Below are 12676 nucleotides of genomic sequence, written 5' to 3' on the forward strand. Positions count from 1 at the left end.
GGACAGACAGACAGACGGACATGGCTAGATCGTTTCGGCTGTTGACGCTGATCAAGAATATATATACTTTATAGGGTCGGAGATGCCTCCTTCTACCTGTTAAAAAAAGTTATAATACCCTTCTACCCTAAGGGGAGCGGGTATAAAAAGTAGAACAAATTTTATTGCTGGCCATAAATGAAGTTAATTACATTGGGATTAAGATGATCACGCGCTCATCTCTAGCGTCTGCCTCGCTGTCAGTTGTAGGTCTGCAGCGCTGCCTGTGTTTGCTCTGCTCTGTCTCTGACTCTGACTTCGACTCTGACTCCGACTCCGATTCCAACTCTGTCTCTGGCTCTGTCTTTGACTCTGTCTCTGATTGTGTGACTCCAGCCAGCTCTGAGCTGTGCGGTTCGGCTCGCGATCAAGCTCGGCTCCGATTTGGGGCCTCGTCCATTGGCTTCAAGCGCTGCTGGCTTTGGCGGCGCCTGATCAGTCGCGGTTTTTACTTTCATCGCTTCGGTTGAGCATCGTCGTCAAGACAAGACAAGACGCAAGACAACTCGAAGTCGAAGTCGAAATCGAAATCGAAGTCGAAGTCAAGCCAAATTCAAGTCGCCGCCGTGTGTCCAGTTAAAACAGTGTTGTGCCTTACTCTTTTTTTTCTTGTTGTTTCTATTGTTAATATCGTTGTTGTTACTGTTTACCTCTCCAATTACCACCCAGCAGACAAAGCAACCAAAGCTTAAGCTCCTCATTCCATTGCGTGGGCTAGTTGCTCATGTGGCTGCTGCTGCTGCTGCTGTTTGCTGTTTGCTGTTTGCTGTTGTTGCCATTACGATTGCTAAACAATTGAATCGCAAATAAGTTGCACCACTTTGTTGCTTGCTAATCCACGCCCACAAATACAACAAACACACACACACACACAGACAGACAAAGACTTGAGTGCGTTGTCCACGACCCAAATGAATGCAATCGTGAGTGAAGTAGTCAACAACCGTTTAATTTTGTCATTCTGTTTACCGTTTACCAACACTGCTCAGCGTTCTGCAAAGTTCTAGAAAACCATGAGAGCAAACCAAACTTTGTTTCAACTCTGTAATAAACCATAAGAATAAGCATATAATGAACTCTTAGAATAATGTATAAAGCACTTTATTCTACAGTTTAACTTATACAAAATCTTTAAAAACTTCTAGGAAAAGGAATTTCAAATGCAATTCAAAAATATATTGATTGATGTTTTAAAACTTCGAGAGAAAGGAATTTCAATTTCTTTAATACTATAACAATTTAGAACAATAAAGTAAACTCTTCAAAAAAATTGTAGTAAAATAAATTTAAAATTGAATATACTAAAGTACATAGTACTTTACTTAAAGAAAGACTCTCAAAACTTCGAGAGAAAAGAATTTCAAAAATAATACAATCAAGTATACAGCTATAACTTATCTGTAATAAAGGCTCTTAAAACTTCAAGAGAAACGAATTTCCACAATGTATATAGTATGTAACTTTATGATTTTGCTTATCTTTAATAAAAGTCTTAAATAACTTCTAGAAAACTGAATTTCAAATTGAATGCAAGATTTAAGATTTCAAAATAGAGGAATTTCCATTTTCCTAATACTATAACAATTTTGTATAGTAAAGTATATACTACCTTATGCTTATCTTTAATAGAAATCCTAAAAAGTTCAAGAGAAAGGAATTTCAACTTCTTTTATATTTTTCTGCTACACTTCAAAATGGAAATGGAAAGCTGTATTAAGATTAGCTGCCATTCGCTTGAGATATTAAATACTGGATAAGTAACTGGAGCATTATCACCAATCAATGTCAGTAGCAAGTTCATTGAAATCGAAATCAAGCAAATAATTTATGCATTTCGGACTGGTTTTTGTTTACAACTAGATTCATTAATGTGAATTACAAGTACTCGCATTTGCCAAAGCTTTTCACTTTCGATTTCAATTGCTGCATAAAATCGAAAGACATTTAGTCTATTGAGGCTTGGCAATTTATTTAATTATTTTAATTAATCAATTTACATTTTGGCTCAATATGAGCTAAATTCCTTCGGGTTTTCGACAAATTTCGATTAAGACTTTTAATGAAATTCTTAAATAAGAAGAATAATCAATTTTATTTATCTGTCTGCTGTCAGAGTAAATAATCTCTAAGGATCATAAAAGCTCGAAAAGGAATTAAAGAAGACCTTGAAATACGTTTCGTTTTGATTATTTTATAGACTAATCATAGACTAATCTCAGATATTATCAATGCGATTCGGTGCGGGGCGAGTTAACAAATCAATTTAGATCACTTATTATTGAAATTGCATAATAATGTGAAAATGGCATATGGCGATGGCGATGGCGAGTACTCGAGCCGAAGATCATCACACACCAATGCGAATTGATGGCGAGAGATGCGGAAGTTATGTAAGCAAACAAAAAGGCAACCTCGAAGCCCGACGCTGCATTTTCCAAGCAGCGGCCTCAGCCTCAGCCTCGGCTTCAGTTTAGAGCCAAAGCTAACGGTGGCAACGTCGGTGGTGGTCACAACAAGTCTAACAAGTTTAACCAGGAAATTTTGTAATTTTCCTCTGGTTAGTTGCTTTCACAGCAGCAGCAACAGCAACCGTGGCAGCAACATCAGTGGCAGCAACAGTTGTGGCACAATCCGTGCAACCTGCGGCTGCCTAGAAATAATTAAGACCATAAATGACAAATCGGAACATAAACAACTGCTAAATATTGATGTTTTGCCATCAATTGAACACACCCCTCCATCAACGCCTTTTCCTCCGAAACGCCTCTTCCTCTTCACCACCTCTGCCTCTTCCTTGCCACCTCCTTCCTCCTAAACTTTTCTCTGATCCATCTGCAACCATCTTTGATCCTTTTAAAGTATCAGAGCTTGATTTGCATTGAAATTTACTTCATAAATAATCGAAAAAACATTCAAATTATTGAATAAAGCATAACAAATAAAGCATCATAAAATAATTTCCTAATCAATAAAGTTTTTTGTTAGATCTGAGTTCGCAAAGATATTAAAAATTCCTGCAAAGACTTATTTCAAAACTAAAAACGTAACTTTTGTGACTAAATTTCTATATTCTATTTCTAATTTGCCAGCTAATATGAAAATGTCTGTGATATTTGAATAATTCATTAAAAAATGATCATTGTTTTCAACAGTTTTTTGTTGCTTGAAATAAGTCCTTTAAAACGTAAAGAGTAAAGCATTCTTTTAATAAATTAATAAATCTCTTTAGATGCGCATTGTGAAATCCATAAATTAAACAGCCAAAGCCAAGAACGATGATAGTGCGAAGAGTGAACTGCAAATCTCCAGAAGACACCACATAAAACAAATACTCAAAGAAAAATGCTGTCAAGCGACTAGAGAATTAGACTGAAAACAAAACCGAGAGAGAGAGAGAGCGAGAGTGTGAGAGAGAGAGAGAATTGAGTAAAGCCAAGTGAACAAGTGAGGAGAAAAGGAGGAGGGAAGCAGAGAAGCAGCAGAGATTGACACTATGTCAAGGTCAAAGCTCAGCTTGAAGGCAAACACACTTGTTATTGGACTATGGGGAGTGCTGTTCCTGCTTCTGATTACCACTGAAAGTCAAGCCACAAGGGTGAATCAAACTTCGAATGGGACAACTGGCCAGATTAAAGCCTTGGCATCGACGGCGCACTTCGCTCCAAGTGACTTTGCCTCAAGTCGCAGCAACATAACCATATTGCATGAGGTCAATGTCGAGGAGTTGCAAGAAGAAGAAGAAGATGAACCTCCCTTGACGCTGAACACACATGAGGTGCTGCCCCTGAAGCCGGTGAAGAAGAAACCGTATTTGCCGCTGGAGAAAGTGCTGCCGAGCATTGATTACATTAAAACGCATCCGCTCAAGGAATACGAACTGCATCCGGTCACCTTTGATTTCAATCTCGGCGATCTCGAGGATCTCGAACACGAGGTGATCAAGAAGGGAGATCTAAGCAGCGAGGAGCAACATGTGCTCAGCAATGGCGATGCGAATTCCGGTGAACTCAGCTACAAACCGTTGAGTCCCGAAGACAACGACACCATCGATGTGGACATTTCGGAGCTGGCCGAAGCTCCGAGTTCCACGGAGCCAACGACAGCCACATCGCCGGCCACAACAACGACAGCAACCACAGCTGTGAGTGCAGGTCCAACTACAACGACAACAACAACAACAACGGCAACAACCACATCGAGTTCGCATATCTTTAAGATACTGCGCAACAAACCGTCGACGAAAAAGGGTCGCGAGCTGCTCAAACAGACCGACGATGATTTGCAGCTTAAGACCTTGGGCAGCACCATCAACAGCATCAGTCGATATCTGTCTAGCAATGGCACTGGGAACTTTAATGCCAGCATGGCTGAGAGTCTCTATGGCACTGCGAACTATTTTCAGATTGTCACGAATCTCTACGATCATTTCTACTGGCAAATTGCCGAGATTCGCACCACGGTGCGCAAAGTCTGTGGCCTCGAGATGCAGGCTTACCTCACTGCCCTCCACTCCAGCTACGAGTGGGCACAGAAAGGTGAGCAAAGTTAATTGAATTCATTATTTGTACTGCTTGACAGATTGATAAAATGCACTTTTCGCTATCTAAAACCAAACAAGTTACTTGAATTAAATCATTGTAGCAGGTGAATTTAATAAAAAACAAAACTTAACACAATATTCAATTCCTTTACTCTAACAAGTGCAGTCAAATTTGCTTTGAACTTTTGGAATATTATTATTCTAAATTTAAAAATCACTCGTATTGAATTTTAAAACAATTTAAAACTTTGTTAACTTTAACAAGTTTAATAAATATTCATGAAAATATTTTTCAACTTTGATGATATAATATTTAAAATTACACAAAAAAAATGCATTTCAATTTTATAAAATAATTTGAATTAAGGTAAATAAGTACTATTCATAGTTATAAACACAGAAAGAAAATCTTGAATCAAGATTATTTGTATGTCAAAATGAAACCATGAAAGTTTATTCTTAAATCAAGATCGAACAACTACAAAAAAAATTAGATAGCCCAATCTTGAAATTTTGTTTCAAGAATGAAAAAAATCTTAACAATTTTAAGATTTTAGAGAAGAATGGAAAATTCTTAACAATTTTAAATTTTAAGATGAACAGAAAGCAAAATCTTAAATCTACATCAAAAACAATCTTAAATTTAGATTGCTTAAAATAAAACAACAACATAAAATTGGGTACATTTATATTTTAATAATTTAAATTTACTATTCCAAATGGCAAACTTTATTCAAGTTTATTATTTTTGTTAAAGTAGTGTAAGAAATGTTTAGACTTCTATACATATGTCAAGACCTAATGACTCTGCATGAAAAATTGACTCATTATAACGTGCACGGTATTTCACTTGTGTCCTTTTTAATATTTGAGAGAAAAAGTATTAATTTATTTAATTTATTGTAGCAGCGTTTATAGTAAAATCTTTGTATCGCTTTTAAATTATTTAATTTATCGAATTCTGTTTTTTGTTGCTTGAAATAAGTCTTTTAAAACGTAAAGAGTAAAAGGGTCTTCTTTGGGTACATTGATATTGCAATAACTTCGATTTACTATTCCAATTCAAGTTTATTACTTTTGTTAAAGTAATTTAAGAAGTCTTTAATTTAGAAATGTATATGTCATGAAAAATTGACTCATATTATATATATATCATATTTCACTTGTTTCCTTTTTAATATTTGAAAAAAAAGTATTAATTTATTTAATTTATTGTAGCAGCGTTTGTCTTTATAGAAAAACGCTGCCACAGTAAAATCTTTGTATCGCTGTTAAATTATTTAATTTCTCGAATTTATTTATACGATATCCTAACCTCTGCTTACAGCCTACGATGCATCGGGTCGCTATCGTGGTCAGCTGCTGTTTGGCAACGACAAGTGGCTGGGACAATTGGGGTTTTGCCTCGAGCTCAATCGCCAGCTGCCCAGTGAGGAGCGCAAGCACTTTGAGCTCGAGTTCTATGTGGCTGACATCACGTTGCAACTGCCGCATCTCAATCGCACGGTGAGTGTTGCACTTCAAAATAAACTAGTCAGTTCTCTCAACTCGACATTTACCTTGCAGCAATTGCTGAGCTTGGGCGAATGTTTGCCCAAGTCCTGTTCGGCACACGATGTGCAGTCGATACTCTCGCTGGATCCGTATGCTCGCATGTTGACCATGTTGGGTGCCCACAATGCCAGCATGCCACAGCCGGCGTTGCAAGTGCTGCGCGTGCGCACAGTGCCCGGTCTCTACAGCCATTGGCGGCAGCTCAAGTTCCAGGTGTTCATGTGAGTAATGACGTTTTATTTGGTAATCCAACATTCAATTATTCATTACTCAAAGCTATTTCCTTGAGGATATTTTTATACCGGCTACCCATATGGTAGAAGGGCATTTTAACTTTGTGCCGGCAGGAAATGTATGTAACAGGAAGAAGAAGGCATCTCCGACCCAATAAAGTATAAAAATTCTTGATCAGCGTCAACAGCCGAGTCGATCTAGCCATGTCCGTCTGTCCGTCTGTGTGTCTGTCTGTCTGTCCGTCTGTCCGTATGAAACACTGGATCTCAGAGACTATAAGAGATAGAGCTATAATTTTTCGACAGCATTTGTTATGTTTGCACGCAGATCAAGTTTGTTTCAAATTTTTGCCACGCCTACTTCCGCCCCCGAAAATCAACAAAAATCGAATAACAAGCGTAATTTTGAAGCTAGAGTTGCGAATTTTGGTATATACTATAATTACTATAGTAGTTATGATTCCTGAAAATTTTGAAAGTTATTAAAGAAAAACTTTTGTATGGGCAAACTACTTACTAGGGGTCTGAGTTGCTTTGGCCGACAATCTGGCACATTGTGCCATTTATGGTATATTTTGAATGGTGTACCATATCGATATACCAAACATACCATTTGGTGTATTTTTAGTATTTTTTCAGTATTTTCGGTATATTTTGAAAATGATACCGCAATATTTTGCTTTTATTAAAAAAGGGTAGCGGGTATCTCACAGTCGAGCACACTCGACTGTAACTTTCTTACTTGTTTTAATGTGGTTCCATATCGATATACCCAATATACCAATTTGGTATATTTTTTGTATTTTTGTAGTCTTTTTGGTATATTTTGAGAATAATACCGCAATATTTTGCATTTATTGTAAATGGGTAGCGGGTACCTCACAGTCGAGCAGACTCGTCAGTAGCTTTCTTACTTGTTTCCAATGTTTCTTGGAATATTGACTTATTAAAACTCTTCTCTAAAAATTGTCACTTGTAATTTAAAGTTTCTTTATTCTTCTATTCAATCATTCACTGATCGTTTGCATACATATCTTTTTTTGATATTCTCTTCACAATCTATCCCTACTGTCCAATTTGTCTTAAAATCTTTAGTTCAGGTTCATTAAATCGGGCTGCCTTTTGAAATTATTTTCAATCATATTTTACCTTATAACTTTTGATAAACTTTTCTTTTCTTCAAGGACCTTGGGTAAAAAAGCCTTGGATAGTTCTTCTTATGATAAAATATTTCATTGTCATTTTTTTCTACACTCTGCCTTAGACTTCTGTTTAAGAAATCTTACTTGCAGTTTGTCGTATTAATTCTTGTGTCCCTTCTTTCGATCTTTCGATATCCCTCAGGTATATTCTGTATAAAATGTCCCTCAACGTGAATACCTCCCGATATAGCTTTGTTTCGAAACTACCCACTAAAATAATTCGTTCCAAAATTCCTTTGTTTTCTTTCGCTCTCTGCAGAAGCTTTCTGCTGACACTGCTCCTGGTGATGATCGTTGCCACCTATTACCAGATGAAGATCGACGAACGGCGTCTGGTTGTGGCTCCCGCCATACCGGCGATCAGTGCCAAGTGCGATTCTGTGGTCAAGGGCGGCGACTACGAAAACGCCTACTACGGCAAACCCTTCGAGCTCTTCCAGATGCGTCCGCTTGGCAGCAATGGCATTGTGAGTGCGGACAACACGCTCGACACACAGATCGACATGAATGGGAATCGGCAACGTAATGTGGGCGATGTGGCGACAATTGCCACCGAGCTGGGAGATGGCGGGGCGACGACATCGACTCGACTGGGAAATGACAAGGCTGAGATGACTGATTATCAGATGGAGACCGGAAGTTGTACGGGAGTCACAGGCACCTATGAGGCTGAACAACCCATCGGTAGTATTAATAACTATTTCTATGTATTCTCGGTACTATATTGCAATCTATTGCAGCTTTACATCAACAGCTGTTGCTGTGCTTTGCGCTGCAAACGAATGCCAAGGCTATACTGAACATTGACAAGACCAAGGAGGTAAGTCAGTCATCCCTATAAACTATATAGTACTTTATAGAGTAATGTCTTTCCCGATCTCATCTGGCAGTCAAACACATCGTGTCTGCATGGACTGCGCGTCTTCTCGGTGCTCTGGACAATGATGGTGCACACGTATCTGCAAATGTTTGCCATAGGCGAAAACAAGGTGAGTTCTAAACCGATTCAAATTCCACTTCCATATCTCAATCTTAATTTAAACTTCTCGTCAGTTTGAACGCGTTATTACAGAACGTTCGTTTTGGTATCAAATCATCGGCAATGCCACCTTCTCGGTGGACTCGTTCTTCTTCATCAGCGGCTTGCTGGTCACTCTGCTCTACGTGAAACAGGATCGCAAACATCCCACAGAATCGTGCAGCTTCGTGCAACGCAGCTGCCTGGAGACTATGATGATGCTCCTCTATCGCTTTCTGCGCCTCACACCCGTCTACCTCTTTGTCGTGCTGTTCAATGACTTCGCTGTGCGTCAGGGCCTCGACTCATCGGTCTTTCAGCCAGCCAAGATTGAGCACAATACGTGCCGCATCTATTGGTGGCGCAACATTCTGTACATCAACAACTTTTATCCGCAGCACGAGATGTGCATGATGTGGAGCTGGTATATGGCCAACGATATGCAGTTCTATGTTATGGGCTCGCTGCTGTTGGCGCTGTCCAGAAAGTAAGCTTTATTTGTTTTCCACAGCTTGTATTCTCAATATTTGAAGGGGTCTTTAAGCTGAAGAGTTGCGTCTAAGTGATGAAAATTATCCGAGAGATAAACTAAGTACTAACAAAAAACTTAACTCCCTTTGCTCTGTTTTTCTAAAATCCACCCGATAAATTGTAATTTTCGGAGAGGTATTTAAGATGGAGATTTCATTATTGTTTAAGATTATTTGAGAAAATAACACTAAATTAAACTGATATTCCAAAGAAATACAACCCGAGAGATGATCAACTTTGTTTTCCCAGAGACCCAGTCAATTGAATTCCAGTTTGTTCTTCATAAAGGGAAGCGAGGAAATGCTTAGCTTCCTTTCCTTAGACTATTTCTTAGGAATTAAAAAAGTTAGTTAGTTAGTTAACGTAAAAGGAAGCTATGACTTACTTCCCTTCTTTCCATGAATAATAAACTAGAAGACAATTAAAAAACTAAGCTACTTATTCTTAGGGTAACTAAGTAATGAAATTGCAATACAAAAGTGTAGACAATTGCAGTTTGCCAACTTCTTAAACTCGAAACTTTTCCTATTCCTATTCCTTAGGAATTAGAAAAGTTAGCTTCCTAAGGAATAGGCCCTGAACATAAAAGGAAGCTATGTCTTACCTCCCTTCTCTCCATGAATAATAAACTAGAAGACAATTAAAAAACTAAGCTACTTATTCTTAGGGTAACTAAGTGATGAATATACAATACAAGAGTTTGCCAACTCCTTAAACTCGAAACTTTTCCTTTGTTCACTTGCAGATACTTCAAGGCTGTGGCTTTGGCGCTGATCGTGTTCCTGATCAGCTCGTGGAGCATTGCGGGAATCATCTCGCTACAGCATCACTACACACACAAGGTGTCGCTACCCTTCGAGTCCTTTGACTTTCTCTACGACAAGCCCTGGCAACGTGTGGGTCCCTACATAGTTGGTAAGTGGAAAACACCTGTGCAGAGGCAATCAATCAACTTAAAGCTAATCGATCTCACTTTGCAGGCATGTTCACTGGCTATGCGCTGTACAAGGTGAAGACGCCGCCAAAGATATCGCGACGCTTGAATCTCAGTCTATGGTCGCTCAGTCTGGGCATCCTGTTGGTGGTTGTGTTCGGTGTTTGGGAGGGCGAACTGAGTGCCGTGAATACCGCCTTCTATGTGGGCGTGGGCCATACCGCCTTTGGTTGTGGCCTTGTCTGGATTGTGATGTCCTGCTGTTGGGGTATGGCGCCCATGGTGAATGCGATTCTGTCATATCGTGTGCTGTGGCCACTGTCGCGTCTAACGTATTGTGCCTATCTCATCCATCCGATCATCATGTTCATCTGTTCGTCACACATGAGCGGCACCGTGCACCTCAATAACCCAATGATATTGACCACGTTTCTGGGCAATGCTGTTGTGTCCTTTGGCAGCGCCTTTGTCATCTCTGCACTCTTCGAGGCGCCAGTCATACGCATCCTGAAGATCTGCTTTAAAAAGTGATCGATCCATGCCCTCCTCTCTTTCACTTTCACTTTTTTTTTTGATTCGTCATAATTTGTATTGTATTTTGTAAATTGTATATATGTAATATACAATTGCTATCGACAGGATGCTAATGTTTAACATTTATTGTATGTATGCACTTTGTAAACTTGTAACTAGATTTTTATGTTATGTTTCTGTAGTTGGTTTTGTGTGTGAGCGTGGAGAGTGAATCGTTGATGTTGTTTGCAAATACACATCTGTAATACAATCAAATGTGGTCCGGTTTGCTTTATTTCATTGATTTACTCAACTTTAGCTCGCTTGTGGCTTCAACGAGAAAAGAGTGGCGAGTAATCTATACCTACTCAAAAGTAGCGAGTAAAAATAGCGAGTAAGAGAGTCAGAGTGTGAAAGGGTTTGTTCATATTCATAAATAAAATTTGCAACGAGTAAAAACTTCAACGAGAAGAAACTTCAGCGAGTAAAAGCATTTAAAAGCTGTAAGGTACAAGTTTCAGCGAGTAAAAGCATCAAGGAAATACACCTCCAGCCAGTAAAACGAGTTACAAATTGGAATTTGATGAAAAAATAACAAGTGTGGACAAAATGTATGTAAAGAACTACAGCGAGTTACATCTTGGGTAAGAAAAAAGATAATAAGACTTCATAATCAACGAGAGGAATATCAATTGTTTGCAATAGTAACGAGTAAGATTCTTTTGCAGCAGCAAGTATGGTTCACAGCGAATCGTCAGAGTAAAAACTCCAGTGAATAGTAACTATAGAAAGAAAGACCTCCAACAAGTGAAGGCAACAACGAGTAAAAACTTGAGCAACTTTAGCACTTCAACAAATGATTAGTACAATGATTATTTAAGCCCTTGATACAAAACTACAAAATGACTCTATTGGTAGAAAGAGAGGGCTCAGCACTTGTGGGATAAAGTAGACCCTTCAGGAAAGCACTTGTGACATCAACATCGACGCTGGCATAGCCCTTGGCAATGAGTTCGTTCTCCTCCTCGTCCAGCACACAGTAGACTTCGCTAGCTGCCGGCGAGTCCAGCTCAACTTCGGGGTATAAAACCTTAGCGGCATCCCGACGAAACATTAGGATGGCCGAAAATGCCTGCTCTCTGGCTTGGATGCAACAGATCAACTCCTCGCCAGCAATTGGTCGCTGCTTGAATGCATCATCCAGCTGAGACAATAGCCGACGAAAGATAAAGTTGGCATAACGCCGACGACAGCATTCGTTGACCTGTTGCCGATTAATAGAGCTTGGCTGGAAGTGGACCACCAAAAGGATGAGCAGGCTCAGCAGCGTCACGATTACCGAGGCAATCACTATAAACTGCACAAAAGATTTGTCGACGTCATCCAATCTGACATTGTAGTCGATTGGCTTCAGATAATTAACCAACATATTGTTGTAATATGCGTTGATTCTTTGTGTACTACAGCAGTTTAATTTGGGAGCGGATCGGATAGTCAACTGAGCCCTTGTTAAAAATTTTGAATTGAATGAATTGATTTTCTGTACGAAACGGGAGATTTACTTTTGGCCTACTAAGTACTAAAATAAAAAAAGGGAAAAAATTCAAAAGCAGCACTTCATTAAGCAGGCGGAGCGATTGAGAAAAGTCTGAGGAACTGGGAACTTTAAGAAAGCGGAATTGGAAGTACTCTAAATAATAACGATATATCTATTTATTTACCTTAGCTTTAAAATCTTCAACACGTCTTTAATTTCTTTAATATCTTGTAAGGAGCTTTCACTAACCATGTTAAGGACTTTATGAAAACTTCAAACTTTCCAAAAGAACCTCTAGGAGTTTGATTTTGATTGACTGCTTGGAAAGTTCCCACTTATTAGCCAAAGTATTTGAACAGCTAATCAGCGCGCATATATTAACTAATATTAACAACCCTATCGATAGGCGTTTAAGTGCTCACTTTGAAACAGTCTTTACGAGTATTTAGCGTCCTCTAATCACCTGGCATCTAGTCTTCATTATGCACAGCTGTGGATCCGCACAACGTGAGCGAAGAATACCTCGTAAAGCGGCGCATTTTATGAGCGCAAATAATCGCGCTCGTAATTTGTCA

General features: G+C 38.9%; 2 protein-coding genes across 3 annotated transcripts; one reads left to right on the forward strand and one right to left on the reverse strand.

The window, feature by feature from the left end:
• Positions 1 to 566: 566 nt before the first annotated feature.
• LOC132796048 (uncharacterized) lies at positions 567 to 11313 on the forward strand. 2 transcript variants are annotated; one of them, XM_060807076.1, is made up of 10 exons: positions 567 to 623; positions 3269 to 4574; positions 5907 to 6085; positions 6146 to 6354; positions 7828 to 8252; positions 8309 to 8388; positions 8459 to 8557; positions 8622 to 9073; positions 9863 to 10032; positions 10098 to 11313. In XM_060807076.1, exons 2-10 carry the CDS (start codon positions 3533 to 3535, stop codon positions 10580 to 10582), a joined length of 3141 nt encoding a protein of 1046 aa, XP_060663059.1. In that variant the 5' UTR covers positions 567 to 623; positions 3269 to 3532; the 3' UTR covers positions 10583 to 11313. The 2 variants fall into 2 exon arrangements, with proteins under 2 accessions (XP_060663059.1, XP_060663060.1); XM_060807077.1 differs by lacking the exon at positions 567 to 623 and adding an exon at positions 3064 to 3082.
• A 91-nt stretch (positions 11314 to 11404) lies between these two features.
• LOC132796087 (uncharacterized) lies at positions 11405 to 12131 on the reverse strand. Its single transcript, XM_060807125.1, has one exon. It carries the CDS (start codon positions 11991 to 11993, stop codon positions 11460 to 11462), a length of 534 nt encoding a protein of 177 aa, XP_060663108.1. The 5' UTR covers positions 11994 to 12131; the 3' UTR covers positions 11405 to 11459.
• Between the last annotated feature and the right edge of the window lie 545 nt (positions 12132 to 12676).

This window comes from Drosophila nasuta, chromosome X (assembly GCF_023558535.2).
Source record: "Drosophila nasuta strain 15112-1781.00 chromosome X, ASM2355853v1, whole genome shotgun sequence".
Classification (NCBI taxonomy): domain Eukaryota; kingdom Metazoa; phylum Arthropoda; class Insecta; order Diptera; family Drosophilidae; genus Drosophila; species Drosophila nasuta.

What these genes read in the sequence shown, in the direction of transcription:
- LOC132796048 (XM_060807076.1), top strand. Translation starts at nt 3,533, where the DNA reads ATGTCAAGGTCAAAGCTCAGCTTGAAGGCAAACACACTTGTTATTGGA. An exon ending in ACATTGACAAGACCAAGGAG is followed by an intron (nt 8,389 to 8,458) that starts GTAAGTCAGTCA and finishes CTCATCTGGCAG; the next exon opens with TCAAACACATCGTGTCTGCA. An exon ending in TTGCCATAGGCGAAAACAAG is followed by an intron (nt 8,558 to 8,621) that starts GTGAGTTCTAAA and finishes ACTTCTCGTCAG; the next exon opens with TTTGAACGCGTTATTACAGA.
- LOC132796087 (XM_060807125.1), bottom strand. Translation starts at nt 11,993, where the DNA reads ATGTTGGTTAATTATCTGAAGCCAATCGACTACAATGTCAGATTGGAT.